Source organism: Neopsephotus bourkii, unplaced genomic scaffold (assembly GCF_033783945.1).
Source record: "Neopsephotus bourkii isolate Nb327-2 ecotype Australia unplaced genomic scaffold, CSIRO-AGI_Nbou_v1 NB_1508, whole genome shotgun sequence".
NCBI classification, from domain to species: Eukaryota; Metazoa; Chordata; class Aves; order Psittaciformes; family Psittacidae; genus Neopsephotus; species Neopsephotus bourkii.
This window is the reverse complement of record NW_026901984.1, coordinates 6107056-6134359: the sequence shown is the minus strand read 5'-3', so window position 1 is coordinate 6134359 and position 27304 is coordinate 6107056. Positions and strand designations below refer to the sequence as shown.

At 36.0% G+C, this 27304-nt stretch overlaps 1 protein-coding gene and 1 long non-coding RNA gene across 9 annotated transcripts in view; one reads left to right on the top strand and one right to left on the bottom strand.

Moving 5' to 3' along the window:
• MARCHF6 (membrane associated ring-CH-type finger 6) overlaps nucleotides 1-27304 on the bottom strand; it is a 47280-nt gene that overhangs the window by 5013 nt on the left and 14963 nt on the right. For 6 of the 8 annotated variants that reach the window (XM_061369681.1, XM_061369682.1, XM_061369683.1 and 3 more), the window contains exons 5-23: nucleotides 26488-26560; nucleotides 23008-23176; nucleotides 21429-21621; nucleotides 21059-21120; nucleotides 19357-19389; nucleotides 18276-18327; nucleotides 15093-15151; nucleotides 14411-14491; nucleotides 13304-13372; nucleotides 13099-13173; nucleotides 12220-12354; nucleotides 11621-11740; nucleotides 10688-10788; nucleotides 9876-10013; nucleotides 7310-7511; nucleotides 4312-4381; nucleotides 3128-3324; nucleotides 2152-2286; nucleotides 720-809 (exon numbers count right to left, since the gene is read on the bottom strand). In XM_061369681.1, the coding sequence (XP_061225665.1) occupies nucleotides 720-809; nucleotides 2152-2286; nucleotides 3128-3324; nucleotides 4312-4381; nucleotides 7310-7511; nucleotides 9876-10013; nucleotides 10688-10788; nucleotides 11621-11740; nucleotides 12220-12354; nucleotides 13099-13173; nucleotides 13304-13372; nucleotides 14411-14491; nucleotides 15093-15151; nucleotides 18276-18327; nucleotides 19357-19389; nucleotides 21059-21120; nucleotides 21429-21621; nucleotides 23008-23176; nucleotides 26488-26560 (2054 nt within the window). The remainder of the gene's footprint in view (nucleotides 1-719; nucleotides 810-2151; nucleotides 2287-3127; nucleotides 3325-4311; nucleotides 4382-7309; nucleotides 7512-9875; nucleotides 10014-10687; nucleotides 10789-11620; nucleotides 11741-12219; nucleotides 12355-13098; nucleotides 13174-13303; nucleotides 13373-14410; nucleotides 14492-15092; nucleotides 15152-18275; nucleotides 18328-19356; nucleotides 19390-21058; nucleotides 21121-21428; nucleotides 21622-23007; nucleotides 23177-26487; nucleotides 26561-27304) is intronic. The other 2 variants (XM_061369684.1, XM_061369689.1) reach the window with 1 other exon arrangement.
• LOC133221078 (uncharacterized) lies at nucleotides 3494-5739 on the top strand. Its single transcript, XR_009727883.1, has 2 exons — nucleotides 3494-4128; nucleotides 5279-5739. It is a non-coding gene; the product is annotated as an uncharacterized LOC133221078 (long non-coding RNA).

Sequence of the window (27304 nt, the reverse complement as noted above, 5' to 3'; positions counted from 1 at the left end):
TTAAGATTAATTTCTCCAGTGTGACACCTACAGCGATTAGTAAACGGTTTAATATCTGGGACTATATGCTAGATTTGAGAGGCCACCTCCTGTACAGAGGTCAGGACAAGCACCATAACCATTACATATAAGACAGGGTTGAAAAGTTACTTTCTGACAAACAACTGAGATACTTCATTGAGACAGCAACCACAGAACTTTAAAGATTATTATCAAGAAAACTTCTGCCAAAGAAAGCAACAGGCCATGTGACTCAGAACTGTTCACAAAACCTGTTCTGTCTTAATAATCACAGGGGAATGGAAAGACCATCTTTCATATGTACTCATCTATGAATGAGCTAATCTCTACAGCTGTGGAGAAGGCAGAAATTCTGTTCTTGAGTGGCAGACATAAATATCCAGTACTTGAGACACATGTGAATTCATCTGACGAAATAATGATGTTTCTCATCACTTTAATACAAACCTGATAAAATTGCATATACATACACTCCGCAATTGCTTGATTTCAGATTTCTGAGGTTTATTTTTGTTTTAAGTGTACCTTAATGGATTAGGCTATACAATTTAAAAGGATTCTACAAAACTAGTTGCGTTTTACTCGATTACTCAAATTACTCCATTACAACAACAGTAACTCTGTTTTCCAACTCACACATTCATAAAAACATTAAAAATGTATTATACAGACAATATACACAGTTAATTTTTCCCTACCTGTTCAATAACAGTTTTCAACCACCACTGGGGACCCATCAGTGTTATGGCAGCAATTATTTTGGCATGCAAAACTCCAAGAGCCCAGTCCTAATTTTGTAAAAGTGGACAGTTAGCATTAACATCTTTTTAAATAGTTTGACAACCAAAAGCTTTTAGAGAAACTTGCTAATATTACTTGTAAGTGAAAAAATAATTATTTTTCTTTTTACATGGGATATTGTTTAAAAGACATGACATCTTCTGCAAGAAAGAGAGGGTACTCTCAAGCTTAACTGACATCTATAAAATACTCAGCTCTCTGGAACATGCTAGGCTTTTTTAATTCTTCTTTTAAATTTTAAACCTTACCAGATGTGTGAAAAGCTAAACAAAGCAAGGCACTGTTCCTTAAAAAAGAATGTCATACTATTCAGGGAAGAATTTATGCTTTTTACGTAATTTACAATTACTGTGGCGTAGAATTAAAAGAACACAATTTAACAACAGGCTTCTAGTAAACCCTGCATGTCATGTGCCAGTCTCTTCTGGGTTACAGATATTTGTGAAAAGTTCTTCAATAAAACCCACCCAGAATTAGAATGCAAAGGCTGACAAGGGAGAATAAACAGCTGCAGAACTGGTAAGCCATCATATGTTAATTAACTTTCTTAAAATGCTGGGGAAATATATTTTCTTTAAGCAGTTATTTAAAAATACAGCTTTTATTATCATCTGTTACCCCAGATACATTAAAAAAATTAAGAACTTATTACAAAAAAGTCCATGTTAAAGTTCCTTTGTGTTTGCTCAAGCATATACACTTTGTATAACTATTCTTCTTTGTCAAAAATGGGAATTATTCCCTATTTCAATAGCTTCCTGTTAATTTAGAACAAGACTCAAATCCCACCAATTTGATGTTTTGAGGAAGCTCTGCCACATGAACGTAAAGTCTTCCAGTATATTTAATTGCAAATTTTTAAAGAACTAAGATGATCCTAAAGCATATAAAAATTCCATTCATAGCATCTATCACCACTGAATTGAAACCTTGTATGAAAAAAAGTTCAGCTAAAACTTGCAGCATAACTGTAGGCAGAAAGCTTTCCAGAAAGGTCAGAGTATATACATATCTGTTTAAGTGCATACAACTATACTAACTTCTGTAGGTATCTTTACAATTATGCTACTGAAAAAAAAATATCCAATCACTAAAATGCAAAGACCCTTTAATGTCATCCCACAGCATGTAGCTTTTCATACTCTGAATTCCTAACCATATCCCTTTGGTTGAAATAATCCTCACATCCAGACTGGATGTCTTTGCCACATAAAAACACACTGGTGGAAAATGCTCTGAAGCACACAATCAACATGAAACAAGAACTTCCATACTCCTGAATTCTAAGTAAAGAAATATACCAACAGCAGAAGAATGGGAGCAACTGACCTGCCAAGGATAGAAGAGAGGTGTTTGATCCAAAGGAACTCTCAAAGGTGCAACAATAACTAGTTCAAACAGAAGACCAAGTAAAAGCGGAACCACACCAGCTAGCAGTATAGCCACTATTAATGTCTTCATTATCTAAAAAAAACAAACCAAACCAATATCTTCATCAGAGGATTCTTTTTGTTTAAATTTCAAAATGTAATTTAAACTATACAGAGAAAGCTGGAGGGGAAAAAAAATACACAGACCTCTAATTAATATACCCCTAAAAATAATGTTCTTACGTACAGTTTTGTGATGCAAGTTTTCAAGACTGGGTTCTACTCCAGTACTCCCTACAGAAAAAGGAATGATTGTGCCTGAATATGTAATAGTACTAAGGCAAGAAATTTACTACAGAAATTCTCAAAATCAAAACTAAAATAAAAAAGTGGGATATGAATTTGTTGCCATGGTGAGAATCTGAACTCATAACAATAATAAAAAAATATTTAAAAACATTAATTTGAACAGCACAAAAATCTGACAAATTATAAAGATATTCCTGAAAACAGGCATCAAGCTGCTTTGTAGGGACACGTTGCTCATCATCATCTGTCAGCTTTACTAGTTGTTTTTCTTACTTGATAATGTCAAGTTGCTAAATGAGTAATAGTTAAGCCTCCAGGTATATGTGAAAATGTAAATGTATTCAACGACACATCACACAGGGTAATCTAATGAAACAGGCACATACTATAAAAAACCATGTATATATGCATACTTATTTATACTGATGGCTTAATATTGTGCTAAGTGGCTTTCAAAAATACAGTTAGCCCATGCAATGAGAATGCAAGCTGCAAAAGTTTCAAAACAATCTGAAAAGGAAAGCATAATATACATAACAGGGTAAAACCCGGAAGCAAAACTGAGAGAACAAGTTTCATTAGTTACTTTCTTAATAATTAAATGAAATGTTTTTCTCTGGACTCACCATGAGAGACCATTCTTTAACCTTCTGAAAAATCACTCGACGCCCCTGCGGCATCCAGGCGACCAGCACTGTCACTGCTCGGATAGTTAGCCAACATACATAAAGACCACACGCAGCTGTGTAGAGCTCATGGATTTTGGCAGTCCCCGTCCAAAATGACATTAACCATCGGCCAGCAAATACTGAAAATACAAACACTGTTAAATAGAGTAATGCTTTTTGATGTATTAAGGAAGGATGCCACTTAAAAAATACTTATCGAATTTATTGTTAAATACTAACGCACACATATTATTCAACATAAAGCAGCATTTTAATACTATAACCATACAGCACAAATGTGTGAAGCACAATGTAGTTACACAGATGATGCTAAATACACGTCGGATTTTTTCCCCCTAAAAGGTCATTACACAAGCAATGTGATCTGAACTACAGCAAAACAAAGCACTATTCAGAACTCTCTGACAAAAATGGGAGACTCATTTGCTACATTTCACTTTTTAATCATGTTTCTATTCACTAATATTATACTGGAATTATTTTACATAATAAAAACCATAACAAAACTAATATCATTATTAATACAAGGAAGTAAAAATGTTCGTGGTACAATGGCAGTCAGGTTACAAAAAACAAATGAGTTTACATGTCTTAATTTATTCCAAATTATTTTTAAAAATACCCTACAAAGTGCTTTTGATTTGGTTTGAGTACTTATTCACACAATTTTGGGAAATGGCATATATATCACTTCAAAATCTCCCAGTGACCTGTCACGATGACACCTTCAGAATATTTCATTAAAAAAGATACCACAGAAGAACTGATAACAACCTATGTATTTTCCTTCTCTAAGTGGCAAAGCAGGCGTAAGAGTTTTAAGTTCTCTTTTTCTCTCAATACTACTACAGAGATTGTCTCAGAATTTGAAGCCCGCCCTTAGAAGAAAATTATTCTACAGCAAAAAAATGAAATGGCAATCTGTCATTTAAATACAGGTATTATCTCTTATCATTTACATTTTAGATTATTAAAATATGCTGATGGACCATTAAAAACAAGACATCATTTTCCATGCTTTCTCCTTTTAACTTAAAACAATAGTTCCAAAACATCTGCCACTGTTGAGCATGGCAAGATGCTGAGGTTGTTTCACTGTAGTTTCACAATAATGGACTTACCTGGTAAGGTAAGGCAGATAAGACTAGCAATCAGTAATGTTATGCACATGAAAACAATCAAAAGAAATATCTGAAAGAGGAAAAAAAAGAGAAACAGTTTATAAGGAAGTTATTTAACCAAAGCCAATAAAAACACTTAGAAGATGTGTCATCCTAGAAACACACCTAAATTAGAACAGTCAAACACCAACTCATGTTTCACTGTATAAATAAATCAGCAATAAGAAACCTACCCATAGTATACAAAGCACATTTAGTGTTACTTACTTTAAAAATTCGCATCAGTTGTTTCAACAGTAAAAATTATCATTTGAATCCAGAATGACTTAAGGGTTTTGTTGTGTTACATTAAAAAATAATCTACTGCACTGATCAGCATTACTTTCAATTAAAGGTTTCTCTGCATGCCAGTGCAGAGTGGTTTTACAACAAGGAAAGTGGTTTTACAACAAGGAAAAAGCTTGCCAAGAGAGCTCTCCCAGATGCCCTCAGGTTTATGTGACCAACAGCTGACAGCAAAGCTGGCAGATAGTTAGTCAGGTTTACATCTTATCAGAGAATTCTCATGTACTTGGTCTCTTTAAGTATTTGAATGTCTCTAGCAGCACATGCTATGAAATTCTGTTTCACTAATCAAAGCCACACAAAAAGCAATGGGGAAACTAACAGCTTATCATGACAGACTACTGAGAAAGTTAAATCTGTAACACACATTTTCCTTGATGGGACTTTTTGGGACAATGTAGATCAGTCACATCTCTACATTAGGATCTCCAGTACTGCTTAAAGGAATAAAAATCTTGATTTTGTAAATTTGATTAAAAAAAAAAAAAAAGATTCGATTTTTTGTACAATATCATGTGATTTTGTAAACATTAGCCTGAGTGAAGAGGAATGATTGCACAATACCCAGCTACTTGCCAGGTGACAGCCATGTACCCTTTTTCACACAAAATATTCTCTTTAGGGTTAGGGATCCCAAATGATGGAAGGAAGAAAACTAGAGTAGCTGACAACTGGACTGCAGACAAAAAAAAAAAAACCTCAATGGTGAGGAAAACATGGTGTGAATTGCTTGGGACCAGTATTATCTAAACAATTTGTTACTTAGGGAACGCCAGAGGAAAGTCAGTCCATGTGGGAATAAACAACATGTGACGAACTAAAGCCAGAATGAAGCTTTTGAACACTACAAACAGCTGTTTCTTCGAACAGTGAGAACATACAAGAGGAAGAGCAACTCCTGATTTGGACCTAAATAACGCACAGGCAGCCAGTCACTCTTACGAGAGATGCAGCACTGACAGTAATGGCAATATATTCAAAGATCTTGCAAATCTCCCTGAAGTTGCCACAGCAAACAGTAAACTAAAAATGGCTTCCAGAAGATGGAATAGATCTCTGTGTGTGAGTGTGTGTGTGTGTGTGTGTGTGTGTGAATAAATCAAACCAATCCAAACCAAACCAGAAAATGGATGAACTTCAATAAGTGAAATTCAAAACTACAGCCAAAGGGATTTCAGAAATAGCATACCAAAATCCACGAGAAGTAATGATACATTCATTTGTGTAGATAGGGTGTTGTTCTCAAATGCTTAAAATCCCAATAGAGAAAGTAATTACAGCACTGTTCACTAGTGGAAGTCTGTGTGGGAAACACATTTCACTTAAGATCAAGTTATCAAAGTAGAACCAAGGTCAGTATACTAAAAATTACAGCTGAAGCACCTACAGTGATGCTGAGTGATTCATTACTTAAGTATTTCTAACAAGTGGAACGAGGGACATAGAATTGCATCAGTGAGCTACCACGTGTCTGAGATTATGCAAGTGATTGAAAATCTCTTGAAAACAATGGATCAGATTTTCTATTAATTTCTACACTCTGTCAAAAGAATTACTTAAAATACCTAAATGAAGGTAAGCAGACCAGAAAAGTCTTTGGCAGCCAAATATGAAACTGCTTAGTTATTATCACCAGGTCAGCAACCCAAATTACTGAAAGCTTACAGTATGATGATTTTAGCACATGTCCTTATCCAGAAGCATCCACAAAAATAACTCACATAAAGGTATTTCTAGAAAGTATTTAACAAGTCCCTAGCTTAACACAGCCCTTACTTGAGAGTCATTTTAGAGGTTAAAATCAGGTATAGGGAATTGTTTCCCACCTTGGCTCATCCCAAAGCCCCAGCTTCAAACACCCAGAAGCTCAACAGTATCCTAAAATGATTCCAATTTTGCCCGCAGTTCTACTAGGTTGAGATTTAAGGGGAGAGAGGGGGAGGTGGTAAGAGTATAGTGAGAAAGAAAAAGCTTTATTTTGTACTTTGTCATGAGAATTCTGGTAGCTTCTGAATTTTAAGAAAACTTCATAAGCAATACTGCATTATTCTAACTTTAACCATTACTTCCACTCTTGAGCTATACCTGGAACCATAGTAAATGAGTTGTGTTTAAGTTCATATTTATTAACTCAGAGTTCTGGTAACAACAAAACAATTTATCTATATATTATATTATTCTAGAAATTGAAGTATTTGCCAACAACAAACTGCAGGGATCCAGAACTTTCAAGTATTGTAACACGCTTCTGTGTTTAATACAGATGCAATGAAAGTTCTCCATTTAATTCTTTAATAAAGCAAAATAGTTTAAAATACACTTTGGCTACAGAGGGCTATGAAGTATGCCCTCTTGAAAGCCATGCCTCCTGAACTACCTGTTTGCTGGGGAGTTATTCTGTTTCTCTTCATTATCAACAATTAGGAAAAATAAGAACATGAACTAACAGATAATACACAACAATTGTGGTAATTGAAGGTCTTAAGTTATAGGCTGAAAAAGGCTGTATGCGAGAGTAACTCTACTTTCCTAAAAGCAGAAATACACAAATAGAACAAGACACAAAACAACATGACGCACCACTTGATTTCTGATAACATGTGGGCTAAATTTTTGCCTTTTCCTTTTCTCTTAATGCATTAGATATACCTACCCTGAGCGGGAATTTTAAAGGCCTACGATAAGGCTGGAAACCCACAGGTCCTCCCTGTTGAAGTATGGCTTGATGGGCTGCATGAAGACCTTCCCCCACAACTGGAATGGCATTATTATTGCGAGCATGCTGGTTGTTAGCTTGCTGGTTCGCATTGTTTTCATTCTCTTCCTGGTCACCAAGCAGGTAAGAATGGAGATCCCTGTAACAATCAAAGTTTCAGTTTTGTTCTGTTTTGATATGATCTGACCTTACAGAAAAAGAAGCTAACCCAGAATGTGTACAAGCTGCATAAAATTTATACAGGCAGATTCTTGATAAAGTAAAATAAACCATTTTTGATAATATCCTCAATGTCATCCTAAACACAGAATTTAGAAGAAAAATCTGAGTGTGGATGTAGATTAGAACAGCCACAAGTAAATTACTTACCTGTTTGACTGCTTTAAAAACATCTGGTTTTAAAGTTGTGCATACAAATGGAAAATTGCATCGATATTTCAGTTCAAGTAAGCAGGCAGTTCAACTGCCAGCTTTTAATTTTACTGCTACTAGGCTCTACTGGAAACAACTGCCTTCAAGCCTAAACTGTACAAGGACAGTACTGAACTGCTACAGACACATTTTCCACAGTACAGTAGAGTTTTTCAAGAAGATTCTATATTGCTCAAAACCTGTTCAGAGCTTTCCAAGAACATCATCCTAAAGAGTGTCAATCTACTTTAAGAAGTATTCTGTTGGTATTTCTGGCATACATCAATAGCAAACAGATATTTGAGTCTGATTAAAAACGCCCCAAACCAATATGAACATTTAGAATCTAATTTTCCTCAGCTTTAGCAGAATTTTTATTAGCAGTAAGATGCACGCAGATATTCTCTCAGCCCAGAAAGCCAACTGTATCATGGGCTGCATCAAAAGGAGCATGACCAGCATGTCGAACGAGGTTATCCTGCTCCTCTACTCTGCTTTTGAGACACCTCACTTGGAGTACCTTGTGCAGTTCTGGTGTCCTCAACATAAAAAGGACACGGAACTGTTGGAACAAGTCCAGAGGAGGGCCATGAGGATGATCAGGGCACTGGAGCACCTCCTGTAGGAAGACAGGCTGAGAAAGTTGGGACTGTTCAGCCTGGAGAAGAGAAGGCTTCATGGAGACCTCATGGCAGCCTTCCAGTATCTGAAGGGGGACTACAGGGATGCTGGGGAGGGACTCTTCATTAAGGACTGTAGTGACAGGACAAGGGGTAATGGGTTAAATCTTAAACAGGGGAAGTTTAGATTGGATATAAGGAAGAAATTCTTTACTGTGAGGGTGGGCGAGGCACTGGAATGGGTTGCCCAGGGAGGTTGTGAATGCTCCATCCCTGGTGGTGTTCAAGGCCAGGTTGGACGAAGCCTTGGGTGAAATGGTTTGGTGTGAGGTGTCCCTGCCCATGGCAGGGGGGTTGGAACTTGATGATCTTAAGGTCCTTTCCAACCCAAACTATTATATGATTCCGCTGGCAAACAACAGAAATATTTTTCACAGCAGTCTGCCTTTTAAGAAAAGGGAAAAGATTTTCATCTTTGCTCAATTAAAATTGCTGAAGAGATATTTCACAACTGTTACCAGCTGCAACAGTAGAGAAAGCAAAGTTATTTCTATCATCATCTCCAAAATCTCTTCTGTCATACTTGAACACTGTCAAAACATGGACAAATTAAAACCGTTAAGTTTCCAAAATGCAAACTAAGAGAACAGGCTGGGGAGAGTTTCCTTAAGAAAAGCTAAAATAAGTATTCTGGATTGCAGTGGAAGACAGAAGTCTTTCATTTATCTGTCTCAGACACAGCAAAAAAATCAATCTTCGTTTTAATAGTGCTGCATTGGCAAAACCCACAATGAACAAGACATGATGAGAGAATGACAATATACTTTGAAGTTAAATCTAAAACTTTATGGAAACAAAATCAACCTATTTTTTTCATGGCTAATGTGGTAAACAACATATGAACTAAAAAATAATTTCAAGTTCTAAAGCTCTGCCTGGCAGTCTAAATTAAAGAACCTCACTTCGTATGAACATCTATTTTATCTGACAAATACAGTTTTATCCTTCTTTAGAGACTTTTAACTTGAAAATCTCCAATTTAAAAGGTATGCACTTCTTCAGTTTAGTGTTCTAAACTTTTTTTTTTCATCTTCTTATAGTAAGAAATGCAAGATGACTCATGGAAATGCACTGCTGACGCTTACCTCTAATTTTTCCATATAATAGGAAGTTAACAAGCTGTTAGTCATACTATTACAGATTTTTTTCCTTTTTATTTAACTAAGCAAATGCTGTAAGAGCATACCAAAAGAATTACTTGTAAAGAAGTAGGTACAACTACTCCTTAGAAGAAGAAAATAAGTATACAAGTTTTATATCACGGATTTATCTGTAAAATAGCTTGTTTGTTAGGTAACTCTCTGGAAAGCATGCTGCTTTCACGGTGTTCCGGAATCCCTGAACTCTGGAACATATGGTAAAAGGCTAAGCTGGACACAATGTTTGTAGTTATTTTGTTTTTCTATACTTACAACAAGTATCCAGCAGTAACAGTCCATGCTCGTACAAGACCTTTCAACCACTGTCTTGTGTGTCCTTGTTCTAGCAAAGCTGGAAGCACTACCTGAAGCAGAAGAAGCTCTAGGGAAAGCTCACTTACTGGAGCATCACTAGAAACAATAGGAAGAGCATAAAATCAGACATGAGGAACATTATGATAGTAATCTTTCACATTGAGTCACATTAACATCACCACAATAAAAAAAATATACTGGATGCCAGCAGGAACAATTCTCAGTTTTTTGCAGACATTTTTCTTTATATACTATTCTGAGGTGAAGTGTTCATGAGTGCTTAGGCATTAAGAAAGAAAAAAAATGTTGAGAAGGATTATATCAGAATATGATTTGGTCTTCTACTTGCTCTTATCATTGCCGTTTCAGTTATTGCTTAGAAACAGAAAGATACAGGTATCATTAAAAAGAAACAGTTACGGATATTCTTTTAGTCTTGAAGTAATGATAATCAGGAATGAGCGAGAAAACAAACATGACAGCAACTTCATTATCGAGAAGTTGAAAGGGAAAGTGTTCTAAGGGCACACAAAAGCCTAACAGCTATCACCATGGAAGTAATACAAAATGCCTTTTATTTTTCTTGCTGGCTTTTTATTTTGATTTATCCACATCCTTTATATTTTTATTTTCTAGAACAATTAAGTTTAGATTAATTGAAAACAAAAAAAGTGACATACCAGTGTCACATTAGAGCTCAAAGAGTGCAAATACTTTTTTTCTAGTTATAGGGAGACTGAAAAAACATCTTTCAAAAAAGAAACACTTACCTGTAAAGCATAACATTATATGGAAGAAAGTTAGGCAGAAGGTATTTAATAATGCGTATAGGAAGCCAGAGCATGAGCAGTACAATTGATCCAAAGACAATCTGGAACAAAGGAGTTAGAAGTTACTCCAAAAAGCAGAAACAAACAAACATAGCTCCCAACCAATCTCTCTGACATGTTGCTTGTGTGTGATGGGTTAACCCTGGCTATCAACCAAGCATGTACCCAGCTGCTCATTCATTCTCCTCTGTAGCTGAATGGGGAGAAAATAGAAGAACGGCAAGAAGACTCATGGACTGAAATAATGACAGTTTAACAGAGAATGGAAAAGCTGAGAAAAAGCATTGATGCCTTGCAAGCACCCTTCAGCCACAGCCAAGGCAGCAGTGTGTTAGCAATATTGTTTCAGCTACTAACCCAGTGCAGGCCACTATGAAGAAAATAAATAAATAAATATATATTAAATAAATATGAAAAACTCCATGAAAAACAACCATTAAATAAATATATAAATAAATATGAAAAATTCCATGAAAAACATTCCAGTGTGAGGTGGTAAAAGTTCTGAATTAACTAGCTAAGTAAATTAAAACTGTGAGGGTGCTGAGGCACTGAAATGGGTTGCCGAAGGAAGCTGTGAATGCTCCACCTCTGGTGGCATTCAAAGCCAGGCTGGACAGCGCCTTGGGTGACACAGTTTAGTGTGAGGTGTCCCGGGGGTTGGAACTAGATGATCTTAAGATCCTTTCCAACCCTAACTATTCTGTGATTCTGTGATTAAAAGGTGAAGTTCAAGTAACCATCAGCTCTAACACAGTCTGAGAACATATCTTTTAAGACTTTTCAGTAACAAGCAGATCATGGTAGTGTATAGGGGAGGTAATGTATGACATTTTCTTCCGAAATAAAGAAAATTTTGAAGAAAGTCCTTACCACTGATAAGATAAATCTCCTGAGATGTCTATAAATGGGCAAATGAATCATTTCCTGCACAGGATTAAAGTCTGGATCATTCAAATTCCTGAGAAACCATAAGACACCAGGTCTCAATACCTGAAAGAAGAAACAGAAAATTATGTATAAAGAGAAAATTATCTTTCTATTTTTAGTTTTTGATTTTGGGTAAGACTGCTGCAGTAAATAAGTTTTAAACATAATAAGGCTATTTGTTGAACAATGTTCAACAAAATGGTACACAGAACAAAGAAAGCATTATCAGAAAGACATAAAGAAACAATAACCAATTACAAGCTTATTTCTCAAGTATTAATCTAAAAGAACTGAACTATACTTAGATCCATTTAAAGTCAACATCTATGTTTAAGGACTCTTTGTTACTAAAAACCTGTAAATAAAATACACTCATGATCATTTCCCACTACAGTAACAGTGTGACCCTTTTCACATAATGTTGAAATCCAATATACACAGAAAAAACAGTACCAGCAATACCCATATGTGAAATATTTAACCAAAAGTTCAACATCCAAGGTTCTCTGTGTTCCATACCAATCTTGTTCTTATAGACTTACCTCTCTCAATAAAAGGATGAAGGATGCAAAATAAAAGACGTAAACCATCCCAACTAACCAGTGCAGAAACATTGTGGTACCTGGGGCAGACTGAAAGCTCAATTCTCTATCTTTCAAAGTGGCATCAAACATCTCCTAGAAGATAAGTAGTAAACTAATATGAATAAAGTTTGGCAGTCTTCCACAGTTATTCATTTTATTTTCCCTAGTTCATGTATACTACTAGGTATTTAATTTAAATGTCTGCCTTGTTCTAACACATAAATAATTATAACATTTAATTAGGAAAAAAAAAAGAGGGAATAATTTACAACAAAAACAGCAAATAAGGATCGATTTCTGATCAATTTCTTTCTTCTGACAGAAAGAAGTAAACTCAAAAACTAACATATACTACGTAAGTTATAAACCAGTTCAAAGTGGCACTGTGGTGGAAGCAAATACTTATTCCCTTAAGTAACATTCTGTTTCAGCTAAGACCACAAGATTTCATTTTGAAATTCATTTTCTCCATTTCTAATTAATGACAGAAAAACTGTCCTTCTCAATTCAAAGTAAACATAGCACCTATCTTGCTCAAAACAGAATGAGATCGGATAACTATTAAAATATGAAGTCATTACCATTTCCCATCAGATGGCTACATAAATAAGTTTATTCAGTACACAAGTTTGCATTTGTATTTAGTAACATAAAGGAAAACAAAATTAGCATTAAGCAGTACCTAAAAATCTCTTTCCTGCTGGAAACACTATGTTCATAAAAAAAAAAAAAGAATACTGTTGTCAAACCCTTTAACAACTCTGTTCTCAACAAAATTTTTCCATTAAATATAAACACTGTTAAAAAAGATTTTATCCCATTTATTGCCATTCTTACCAAAGAGCATATATCCAGCCACCAGCCACAGATGAGAGGAAACACACCAATTTCAACCACTACTAACAAGGAAACCTTTAGGAAAAAAAGAGAAAAAAAAATCTCACTAGTTTAACACAAATTGCTAAGACAATTATAATATAAGCTTAAATTGAGAGAATTTTTTGCTACACACACACACACACACACACACACACAGGATTACCTTGACAACAATATAGCAAACTCCTAATAAACGACGTGATCGCTGGAACTTAACAAGAGCTGCCAAACCCTGAACAGTTTTGTCAAGAAAATAACACTATATTATGTGGCTTTTATAAACAGAAAATTTTATAAAAGACAACTCTGAAAGAGGAAGTATATATTTTAACAGGGTTCTATTTTCAAAATTGCCCATGACTCTGGAAGTCACAATCTGACGTGCTGGATAACTCCCCTCAACATGCACCTAAAGCAAACAAAAAAATAAAAATACTAGCACCCTTCTTAAATTAAACATCCACAAGTCTTCTCAAGAAATACAGTTGCCTTCGAATACATCTGCCATGAGTAAGGATGTTTCAAAACTGAAGACCTATCTTAAATGGCAGCTTTCCTTTTTATTCAGTCTGAAACAAATTCACACCTTTTCCAAGAAGAGCTGGATGCATATTATATTTAGGGGACTTGTTTTGTTTTCTTTTAGGAAGTAAAACAGAGATGTGCCATCAACTGTTTTACCACATTTGCACTGGACATTGGTACAGTGTGGTCTAAAGTTGATGTTAGCTTTTCTTAAACAGAAAACTGCTCACAAATGTTTATTCTTTCTAATTGATTTTGGGGTAGTCCCTTTAAAAACACACAGCTCAAATGCAGACTTCTTACTTACGATCAAATCCTTCTAGCTTTCAGGATTCTGCCATTGCTTAATTTTCTCTGTGATATCACCTGAAAGAAGTCCATGCTGCAAACTCTCAGTGGTTCAGAGATATGAAAGAGAAACTAGAGCAATGTGCCCTCTAAGGATCTGATAGGATCAAAAAGATGTGAATAAATTTCCCATCATACCTTATATGTTTTCATAAGCCCATTTATCTTTCTGCTGAAAGCATGTAGCCCACAGCAATAGTGTAAGGATTGTGAGAGGAAAAATTAATGATTCTACCCTTCTCAGACAGAAGAGATCTTTTCTTCTGATTTCACCAAAATAGCAGAACAAAATGGTAAACTGACTGCATCTATATTATGTCTGTGCCTCCTCAACATACAGCCAGAAAATTTATTTCCATGTAAAATCTAAACCAGGTAACTAGTGACAAAAGGATACATGGCAAACAATTAAAGTCACTGCTAGCAGAACATATCCGACTATAGTTGTAATCAGGCCTTCAAAGTGAGATGCTTGAACCTGGAGGGGAGAGAAAAAAAGGGAACATTTATCAGTCTCTTTAGAGATTGCACCTCCTTCTTACGTAATTAAGATAAATGCCAAATCTCAACTCTTCCAAGAAGAATGCCATTTTTCTTTAGTTTTAACACATTTTAATAATCTACTACTTGTTTTGGTATCACCAAAAATAGAAAATGTTTATATTTTCTGGAAAAGCCTGACAACTACTTTCTTCAAACATGAAACAACCTCTATATATGAAACAAAAAGTGTCATTTTATGACACTAGCGTTCACTACCTAGTATCATCAACTATGAAAATTACTCAGTGCACAGATTAAAAATATACATGGGGAACAAAAGACTCTTAAACCCCCCTCAAAACATATGCATTTTTTTGTAAAAGGAAACAACACTTGGAATGTATAATGGAGGAAGTGGGAAAGAGTGAGAGAACATTTTTAATCACAGATTAGAAAATGTATGAGGAGAAAAAGTGAGACACACTCCAGGTGAGTTTTGCAATCACAAATGTAACTGGAAGGATGCTGTAGTAAAAATATTGTGACTAAATAGTGGCAGGTTTTTTTCCATTTTGACACTATAAACCAGTACTTACGTATTCCTCAAAGCCCAGGCCAACAATGGAGAAGTGACCAATATGGTATGGACAAAATGCTGCATAACACAAGTGGAAAGAAAGCGGAAATAAAGCGGAAAAAAGAAGACCATGAAACAGAGCCTTATTTACAGGTTGTGTATTGTAACATGGCAATTATTCTATTTCTCATCAATTTTGGGAAAACTACTGAAAAAAAATACTTTCTGTGCAAATATTTGGAAGTATTATATTACTGTAATTTTAGAAAACACTATCAGATCAGAATTCACACTGTAAGACTATAAACAATACAAAACTACACAGAAAAAAAGATAACAGTCTTTTAGGTTTTTATTCATCTTGCTGTGTGTAAATTAATTAAACTTTTCAGTCTTATACACTAGGCTGGTATGGGTCTCAGAGACTGCTGTAGGAACCTGCCCTGTATATTTGATCTTTCCCATGCACTAAAAGCCTTAAGTAGCCATTTAGGGTCAGGTGGGACTTGATTTAGCAAGTTTCAGTTTTAGTGCTTTAATTCTTAAGAATATTGTGAAACATGTAAGCCCTGCAGAAATTTGCAACAGGAAGAGAAGATGATGGGGAAAAAGACAATGCTCCAGTGAAGGGATGAGGAACAACTGAGAAGTCTTCACTGTGAACTTAACATACTAAGGACAGTCATCATCCCTGAGAGCTCATTCCTGACAATCTGGAGGCCTCAGGAGGAATGAATAAAAAAAAACCAAACCAACACAGCACTTTCCCCATTTTTGGACACCTGTGTATTTACAACAGGATCAAGTAGTTCTTTCATCTCTCTTTGTGGTCTTTTAACCAAGCCACAGAGGACTACAAAACACAACATTGCTTTCCTACAGGAGTAGGAGTCAGTAATGAAGTAAAGGGCTGTAGTAACTGCAAGTTTTTATTTTCACCTATCTTGCCTTCACTGTATCATGATAATCAACTCCAGGCACTACTGCAGACTAAACATATCCTCAAATGAAAAGCCTGATGATTTTCCTAATTTCCATATGACTGATACATTTAGAAAAACCAAAACAACCCAAACCCTAGGAAAAGACTTCAGAGGACATGTATCACCCCAGTCAGTTTCCAGAAAGTGTTAATATATGCCCCTTTCAGAGGAATCAACAGTTATCAGGAACAGCAAAAATATAAAAGATAAAGGGAGGAATTGAGCTCTCTTCCTGCTCCATAAGCACAAGAAAAAGTGATGAGGGGAAAAAATAAAAAAAAAAAAATCAGACTTCTATAGACATCGGACTCATTTTATCTTTTTGACACTGTTTTATGAGATTATAGTGCACAACTTATAATGTTTTTTAAGTAACTTTCTTTAAATCAGAGTTTCTAATAGACTGCTTTTAATGAAAAGCATGAAGAAGTACAAACTCCTCTGAGCACTAAAGTGAGCTACAAAAAATACAAATTAAGTCCAATCTAATTGACTTGTCCAAGAGAACACCACAGGAGAATTTCTGGACTGGCAATTAAGGTTTCAAATACTTTCCTTCCATCTTATCTTCTAGAAAATACCTCCTACAACACCTAAACTCACCAGGACCATAATTAAGAGATTTGGCAGTTGTAAATTAGGCAATATTACTTAATAGAAAAGATACTAAAAATAGGGTTGAGAGGCACATATTAAGTTTCCAGAATTCCTGCTTTCTTGCTTGGGAAAGTCATTCCCCTTCTCTACCTGTTAGTTTCCCATTTGTTAAAGCACACTTATTGTTTCTGAAAGCACATCTATATGACAACTTCATTAATTATTCTTGTTACTAATTTAATTTAAAACAAGAATTTAGAAATTTCATAGATATTATCTACTTCTTAAAAAAGCCTGAATTTTTTCAGTAGCTAAAAACCCAATTAACTTGTGAGAACTACAGATTAAAATAGACTAAGTATCAGAAATAAATCAAGTATTTTCCAATTCTAATTAGAACAGTTTCTTGTGAATTAAATATACATATTCTTTTTTATTTTCTTGATCAGCTGATTCATTTAAATAACTAGATGCTCAAATCACTGGTTCAGTACATGAGCTTTACTCTGCTTATTTCTTTTCTACAGTATGACTTCAGTTTTTAAAGTTCAAACTCTTCTGCCAAGAAAGTCCACTGAAAAAAACAGTGCAGCATTATCAGTGTATGAAATACTCCGTCTTGCCGTGACTATGCTATTGCTTCTACACATGGTTCTGTCAAATTAACAACACTAACAAGGCTCAAGCACCATAATCCAAAAGCTTCTGTTGTGGATCAGGTAAAACTGAGGCACAGGGAAGAGCTGTTATTCTCTCGGGTTACTCAACAGGTGTAAGGTACCAATAAAAAAGCATTTCTAAATTTGTTACCTCCCTTTCTCCAGTAAAATCAGAGTGGAAATGCAAATTTACCCTACATATCAGCAGTAAATACGAATTCCAGAAACTTTCAAGGGGGAACTTACTGCCATGGACAACATCTATTATCCTAAGGCAGATATACTATCCTTTTAGGGTTCAAATGATTGAGAAATATACACCTATGGTTTGGGGATTTATATACACACACATATATATGTGTCTCTGGGAAGGAGAAAGAAAAATAAAGTAAAATACACAACTGATTAGAATTTACTATTTTCTAAAATTAATCCACTTGTATGAACTAAGGAAAGTTGTTCCATAGTAAATTTTGACACAAAATGGAAATACATTTGACAGCTCTATAGAGTCAGCTACATTCTTACACACCCTGCTTCCTCCCAGTTTGAGCTGCAAAAAATGAATTCTTGATGGAAAAACGGATTTAACTATATGTAGCAAAAACTGTAAGGAGAAAAAAAATAAATTCTGGCCATTCCTAAAAGTACTTCACTTGCTCACTAAATTAAATTCCAGGAGTTTCCTCCTTTAATTTAATATCATTCAAATATTATTTTCCATGCGTTGGTTGAGATCATTAAGCTTTTGGTAGATTTCCTATTTTAAACTTACTAGCTAAAAGAAACTAAAATGACAAAACCAGAAGCAACAAAGACTTATTATTCATATTCCCAGATTGTTTGTGGTTCCATTTTTAGATGTCACAACTTTATCTATTCTGAAAGAATAGCTTTAAAATTAATCTGCATTATTGTTACAGAGAAGGATCTTTATAAAACTCAAAAGCAAATGATACTTACCAAACACAAGTATGAACAATGTATTTAAAGATACCACCCAAAAAACATGCTCCTGCAAGGGGTATGGGAGAAGAAGGAAGGAAGATGACAGCATTAGTCATTTAAGTACACAACTTTACTTCTGTATCTGAACTTATTTCAACTGCCTATTATTACCAGAAATTGCACATCACTTGTCAGAGCCAAGAAATTCACTCTAACACGAAGACCAAAATATGCAGGACAGATTACAAAAGCATCTGTTCACATTCATGGACATTTATCTAGATGAAAGTACTTACATTTGCTTTAATACTCTTATGTTTTTAAAGTAAGCTTTTATTTTAAAATCTGTATGAATAGTTCCACCCTCAAAAACAATTACATGAAATATATGTAATTGTTTTATAAATGAAAAAATGTTCATATTTTAAAAATATAATAAAATTGATAGTGATATAAATTAAAATAATATTCAAGAAGGAAAAAATTCTAGGAAGGAATAAAAAACCCCCAAACCAATGAAGTCAATTTAAAATCTAGTTTATGGTAAAAATTCACTAGTGGTAGTTATGGTGATATCAGGACAAATCACAAAAGTCTGAATGAGGACACTATTTTAACCATAACATAACAAGCAAAACTTGAGGCTAGAACAGATATGTAGTTTCAGTGTATACAAGGGAGTACATGATCCAAAGCTACCTATGTCTTTTAAGAATCTCCACTTGTAAACTGCAAGAGGGTAGATTCAGATTGGATATTAGGAAGAAGTTCTTTACTGTGAGGGTGGTGAGGCACTGGCACAGGTTGCCCAGAGAAGCTGTGGCTGCCACATCCCTGGCAGTGTTCAAGGCCAGGTTGGACCGGGCTTTGAGCAACTTGGTCTAGAGGAAGGTGTCCCCACCCACGTAAAAGGGGTTGGAACTGGATGATCTTTAAGGTCCTTTCCAACCCAAACCATTCTATGATTCTATTCTGAATATGTATTATATAAAAATAGGGACTTCAAATAGAATGATGTAATTTTAAAAACTAGTTTTACTTAAAAAATATAAAAAAGCCTTCCATAGAAATTCTTGAAATGCAGGATTTCACTTACTAGAAAAACTAGAGATCCATCAAGTCCAAGCATCTGGGAAAATAAGAAAGTTGATTTTTTTATTCATCAGGAAAAATAAGTAACACACATCTAAAATAAGTCTCATAGAAATCTCTTTCACACCAACATTTTATGTCCAATACAGGCAAAAGCTTTTTTTTTTTCTTTTTTAATTGCTCAACCAAGAGAACCCAGACATAAATTCTTACAGTAAGTTCTCATTCAACACAGTAAACTCAGTTGACCAAAGGCAGTGATATACATGTGGAATATTTTAATACACGTGTATTTATATGTTGCAGACCCTACAGATAATCAATTTATAGGCTATTTCTAGGAATTTGAAGACTGACAAAGTTTTTCTATGTTCAGAACATTTTAGTGACTGAACCGTTATTTAAACACACTTTTAAACAACATTAAACCTACTAGTAACAGGTTAATGTTGCTACACTATCTAATTAAATTTAGAGCAGAAGTTGTCTACAGCTAGGGAAGACAGGAATCAAATTGCATCGCTACACATATTTCACAAAATAAACCAAGATGCAAGTATTCTAAAAAATTCAGAAAGCTTGCATACTATTTTCACAAGATGAAATAACAGAAAACTCTACCCCACTTCTGATACTACATGCCAAGTAGATGCCTATTGCCTATGCCAGCATGTAGGATGGGAAATGGTTATGAAGCCAATTTATATTCCTGGAGAGGCATCAAAGTATTTTGAATTAAGAGTACATCAACATTTCCCAGCACATAAACTGGGTTCGGAAACATAACACTTTCATTTTGAGATCTGCACCAGAGTGGTTCAGTAAACCTGAATTTATGTATGCCCTTTTTCACTAAAAAACTTTCAAAACAAAAGTTTTTCACTAGATACAAAACAAAGTTGAAGACCTGTCCCTTATGATGAAACATTTAGTTCTACTACACGGCAATCAGGGCAACAATTGTATCAGAGCCTGGAAACACAATGACTAGTTTTACAACTGTTTGCCATAGGCATTAGTAAATGATGCTGGTAAATCCCATGAAGCTGCTCTACCTACCTTCAAGTAGATTTTGCTGCCATGTGGTGAACTTTGAACTCAAATACTGGCTACCTCTAAAACAGCTACAAAAAACTAGTTCTTGAGTCTCTACACTACTCTATGATTACAGTGTACATGATTTCATGCTTTAATTAAGGGATTTATGATCCATAAACAAAACAGATGCAACATTATATTAAAGTGCTCCATAACGTTTTAAGAAATACATTTGTCTTTTGCAAATACATAAAGTACATTTCTTTAGTTTAATACTTTCATGAATACAAAGATTAAGCATTAATCTACATATAACACAATACCTATGCGCTACTAATCTGGTCTAACATCCTCAATGAAAGCTGCAATTCATTTCTAAACCTGACCAAGTTGAAAACATCAGAAAAGTCTGCTTAAAATAAGTCTTGTTTTAAGCTGCTGCTATATTTCAAATCAAAGAAACGCCTTCTGGATAGTTTACAAGTAGCATAATGACATTTGGCTTTTAAATACAGTGAGTTTTAGATTACTAAAGCCTCTTGCTGATAGTTTTCACACTACACAATGGTATCAACATTTACCCCAAATGGATTTTAACACAGCAATACTACAAATAATTTTAAGTATGGGTCTTGATTATTCAATTCAAGAAAATGATTCTTACTCACTCGCTCCCAAGTAAGCTCTTCTGCTGCTCGATCCCATTCCAAAGCATTCCAGTTCATGTCATCTGAGGAAACAATGGCCATTTTTGCACCTGTTAGACTCACCCAAAATAAGATGCAACCACTCCATGCTATGTTTTAAATGAACAAGAAGACTTAAGTGCGAAACATTCAATTTATAACTGCTGACAGCTTTTCTGCAAGCAAATGATTCAGCACTCAAAAGAAATATACAAATTTTACAAAAAACAAGGGTTAATAATAAGCTGAAGTGGGAATTTTCACAGCTTCCTTGAATTGACAGTTCTGTTTTCGATGGTTTCACTTGTATTTACAAAGAACTAGAACATTACTGTTTTGAGTCACCTGTTACCTTGTGCTCCATTGTTTGCATCTGCTGCATCTTCAACTACAGCATCTTCTTCATCTTCATTATCCTCCTCCTCTTCATCTACTTGTTCTTCTTGAATTTCAGGGTTCTCCCCTACAACTGCATTCTCAGCAGCTGGGTTAGCAGGTTGATCTAGCACAGCATTTTCAACACCTCCATTGACAACAGCCTGAGCCTGCAGAAACAGGATTTAGTATTCAGTTAAATTGATCAACCTCACTCCATACGTTTATTCTGCATATAGAAAAAAGAGTGTTTTAAAAAAATTTTACTTATGTCTTTTTCTAGGCAAACATTAAATTTGGGACTACTAATAATCGGCAGGTTGGTTGGTCCTGTTGAAGCTGGCTTCTGACTATCTCCAGGGATGGAGACTTTACAACCTCCCCCAGCAACCTGTTTCAGTAGTTGATCACACTTACTAAAAAGGAACAAAATCCAATAAAACCCCAATCAAGAAATAAAACCCAAACAACAAAAAAAACCACCCCAAAACCGGTATCCAGATTGTTCCGGTTGGCTGGTTTTGTTTGCTTGGGGGCTGTTTATTTCTTTGTTTGCTTAGGGCTTTTTTGGTCTAAATGAAATTTCCTGTGTTTTGATTTGAGCTTACTCTCTGTTGTCTTGTCACTCAATTCTACCAAGACGATGTTGGCTCTGTCTTCTTTACACCTTTCAATCAGGAATTTATACACACTGGGAAAGTCTACCCTGGCCCATTTCATGTCCAGGATGAACTGTTACAGCTCTCACAGCCTCTCACAGTACGTCAGATGCTCCAGTCCTTCAACTACTTTTGTTGGCTCTTCACAGCATGCACTCCACTATGCCAATGTCTCTTGTACAAGGGTGAGCCTAAAACTAGATACAGCACTCCAGATGTGGTATCACCCCTCCTCAATACAGGGGAGCTCTCTTATCCTAGGAAAGCTATCATTACACTAGAGAGATGGTAATTCAAGGACAATCCAAGCCAGTCATCAAAGCTGAGGACCTCCATCCATCTTTAAAAAACCCTGAAATTTATTACAAAAGAAAAAACTCCCTATTTCCTCCCTATGCACATGTTGCCTATCTCTGCTGCTGCCCAAGAGGGTCCTGTAAGCATTAAAGCGATGCTGCATGTGTGTTGGAATATCGGAGGAGGGCAGAGAAGCTTCAACTTCAGAAGTTCCAGCAACTCCTCCAACTGCTTTGAAAACAATGAATCATTACCTCATGAACTACAGAAATACGTAAGAAAAAAAAAACCTAAAAGCAAGCTGCATCTCCCCTAATTATGGCTGACAGCTCAGCTTTACAAAATTATCTTAAAAAGTGTAAAAATACAGACATAAAAATGTAAAAACATTACAGCTGGATTACAAAAACATATTATAACATCCATTAAAATTTTACAGTATTTCAAAAACGTAACAGTGATACCACCAAGTTTATACAGGAACACAGGTTCAACTTCTACTAATGTACAAAGACCCCTGCAGTAAAATAACATTACTGTTGGATTCTGAGAATGTATTTATTCACAACAGCACTTAACTAATGAGCAGTTAAGTTTTACCTCATTTTGTTGACCAACACCATTGAGTGGCTGCTGCTGATTTTGTTCCAACCACTGTGGTGCTCCTCCATGGACAATCTGTTCACGTAACCAAACAAGGCTGATGAATGCACACAGAGTGCACGTTACCACGAAACAGCCCTGCAAACAGTCAGCCAGCAAGTTCTCTCTGTTAAAGAAAGAAACACATCCCAACCCAAAACATTAATGACAAATATATTTTGCTAATTTAGTATATTTAGTCATTGTAACTACCACAAATATAACCTCCTAGTCCAAATCAACAAATAAATTGGTATTTGTGCAAAAAAGCTTTATTTATTTATGTCACAGAATCACAGAATAGTTAGGGTTGGAAAGGACCTTAAGAACATCTAGTTCCAACCTCCATGCCATAGGCAGGGACACCTCACACTAATGTGAGGTATCACCCAAGGCTCTGTCCAGCCTGGTCTTGGAAACTGCCAAGGATGAAACATTCACAGCTTCCTTGGGCAACCCATTCCAGTGCCTCACCACCCTCACAGTAAAGAATTTCTTCCTTATATCCAATCTAAACTTCCCCTGTTTAAGTTTTAACCCATTACCCCTTGTCCTGTCACTACAGTCCCTAATGAAGATTCCCTCCCTAGCATCCCTATAGGCCCCCTTCAGATACTGGAAGGCTGCTATGAGGTCTCCACACAGCCTTCTCTTCTCCAGGCTGAACAGTCTCAACTTTCTCAGCCTATCTTCATACGGGAGGTGCTCCAGTCCCCTGATCATCCTCATGGCCCTCCTCTGGACTTGTTACAACAATTCCATGTCCTTTTCATGTTGAGGACACCACAACTGTACACAATACTCTAGGTGAGGTCTCATGAGAGCGGAGAAGAGGGGCAGGATCACCTCTGACCTGCTGGTCACGCTCCTTTTGATGCAGCCCAGGATACAGTTGGCTTTCTGGGCTGCGAGCGCACACTGAAGCCAGCTCATGTTAAGTTTCTCATGGACCAGCACCCCCAAGTCCTTCTCCACAGGGCTGCTCTGAATCTCTTCTCTGCCCAACCTGCAGCTGTGCCTGGGATTGCTTCAACCCAGGTGTAGGACCTTGCACTTGGCATGGTTAAACTTCATAAGGCTGGCACTAGTTCACCTCACAAGCGTGTCAAGGTCCCTCTGGATGGCATCCCTTCCCTCCAGCGTATCAACCGAACCACACAGCTTGGTGTCATCGGCAAACTTGCTGAGGGCGCACTCAATCCCACTGTCCATGTCAGTGACAAAGATGTTGAACAAGACCCTTCCCAACACCGACCCTGAGGGACACCACTCCTTACTGGTCTCCAGCCGGACACTGAGCCATTAACCACAACTCTTTGTGTGCGGCCATCCGGCCAGTTCTTTATCCACCAAGTCGTCCACCCATCAAATTGATATCTCTCCAGTTTAGAGACAAGGATGTCGCATGGGACAGCGTCGAATGCTTTGCACAAGTCCAGGTAGATGACATTAACTGTTCTATCCCTGTCCATGTGTTCTGTAGCCCCATCATAGAAGGCCACCAAATTGGTCAAGCAGGATTTCCCCTTAGTGAAGCCATGCTGGCTGTCACCAAGCACCTTGCTGTTTTTCATGTGCCTTAGCATGCCTTCCAGGAGAACCTGCTCCAAGATTTTGCCAGGCACAGAGGTGAGACCGACTGGTCTGTATCTAGACATAATTTTTAATTGATTTTGAGAAATCTGTGGGAAGGAAGTTTCTTTTAGGAAAGCTGTATGTACCTGCATATAAACGGTTTTAATGCCAAGATAAACACTGATTTGGAGCAGATTTTATTTCCCTCTGGTTTGGTTTGTGAAATTACTTTTTAAACATAAATACTCCTGCAAAACAGGATTTGACTCAATATGAAAAGCTTCAAGAATAGTTCAGGAAAAAAAAATCTTCAAGAAAAGCAAAGGAAATACAATGGTTGCTAAGTAAATGCTACAGTAAAAGGTCTGCTTAAATGGCTAGATGCACAATATCCACTTCACTGAACCATTTAACCCGCTGAGCTACTCTAACCAAAAGAATGGAACTGCAGGGTTTGTCTTCCACAGCTCTATTTCAGGTAGTCCTTACCCCATATATTATCTCTATACTTTAAAAATCCTCGTTTATCAAAACATACATAACTGTAAAGCAGCAGTAAAATAAAATGCACTTAGTCAACTGAAACTAGGGTTTCATGCAATGCAAAGGTACTTAAACTGGCGTAATCAGCTCTCATACCTAATTCCAGGTACTCCCTCCCACTTGTTTTGACCCTTGCACTACTCCTTGACCGCAGTGGATTTGCTTAGGAAACTAACTACTATATGTTCTTTAAAATATGCCACCATAGCATTCTGCCACCCCTAGAGAACTGTTAGTCTAGCTCTCAATGCAGCCACACAAACACTTTTGCCAGCACGGCAGAGTGAATACCACAGGGACAGGATGTCTAAAATGAAAAGATGATGCAAGACACTATTGTCACTGACTCTATCAAAGAAATACGTGTCAAAGCACAGCTTCACGCCATTAAAACCTGACACTAGAGTCCTTTATTTTCTCCCTAGACTGTAAAAAATACAAGAATAGGTGCTCTAGGTTCAGTTGTTTTAGATTCTTCTCAAAAATCTAAACTTACTGGGAGATAATAGGAAAAACACTGCTACTAATCTCAAGCTAGCATCTCTCTTTATTAATAAAAAACAATAAAACATAACATCACCTGATGTCTCAAATCAAATAGCCCAAGTGAGACGACTCAGCTGAACTGCACAGGATATTTACTCAAAATTTACTAGATTCTACTCAAAACAGTTTCAGTTTCTCATGTTCACGATAATAAAAGAAAGTAAGAACCAGTTTGAAACTTTGTTATTTGGTATTTATTAAGTAAAACTGATTTATAAAAGGACAAAGATAGACAATATTCAATAGCACATGGTGATTGAATCACTCAAAACTAAGTGTCAGGTAGAAGGAAATTGAGAAGGAAAAAAAATTTTTAAAATCTCTATCACATAAGAGACCCAGGTGGATAAAAGTAAAAATGTAACAAAGCAAACAGAATGTGGTATCAATATTATTAGCAATATATATTAATATCCTACTATGTGACATCTGAGTCACACTGTAGGAAATATTTTTTGTTAATTATTAAGTATAATTTTGCAGTGTAAGTTTTCTTGGCTTCAAATATGAATCTTCATTACCTAGGGTCCATTTCATAAAATCAGCTTTCCATCTCCAAAGATCCTGCATAACAGAACTTCAAAGTAAAATGATTTCTACTGTAATATTTTGGCTACGTATCTTGTTTTGCAAAGGGTAACGGACAGCTGCTCGCATAAGATGACGGAACGTAATAAGCACAACAGGAAGAAAGGGGTGTGATGTTCCAAAGCAACTATTTTCACAGTAATCTGACAGGAAAAGTTATTTGTATTGAACTGTTTAAGTACTTACGTTGATAGAATATCTAATGGCAGTGTCAGTAGTGAGCTCACAGAGCCAGTAAACAAGCACTTGTAGATGCGACCTGCATGTACAAACAGAAGCATAGTATAAATTAGATTTTGGTTACAGCTATTTTTTTTTTATTTTATAACCAGCTTTCTCATGCACTAATGTAAATACACTTTGTGTTAACCCAACAGCAACAGCATATCATAACCTACTGGGATAAGGCTGAGGGTACACACAGATGGATAAACTCCAAAGTTAGAGATAGAAATTAAGAAAAAGTAAAAAAAAACTCCACAAAACAAAATGGTCACTTGTAAATCAAAATCATAAGTAAGTTATATTGGTTTATTAAACAAATATTAAAACCCCAAAATGACATTTGTAAAAAAAAACAACAAACAAACAGAACAAAAACAAAACACACACACACCCCCCCCCCCCCCCCCCCCCCAATTCTTATATAACAATGATGTAGGTGGTGGCTTCTGGTAACATTTCAGTGTCACTGGAGAGCCAGAATCAGGTTTTCAGACAGTTATGAGACATAACTACCTTAATTAAGCTACTGAATATAATTTTGCTGTCCTTCAGAAGCTTTAGAAAGAAAAATGCACAACATTTGCATTTTGAAAGAAAGTGCCAGAAAATCAAGATTCATCTAAAAACCAAAGGAAGAATTTTCAAATCTTTTTAATGCTAATTCAATTTGTAAATCTTGTTTTCCCAAGCCCTAGAAAAGTTATTTTTCTTGCACAGGAAGGAGAGGCAGCAGAAACAGGATCACTTTTTCATAGCTGCGGCCAGTATTGTGCTATTC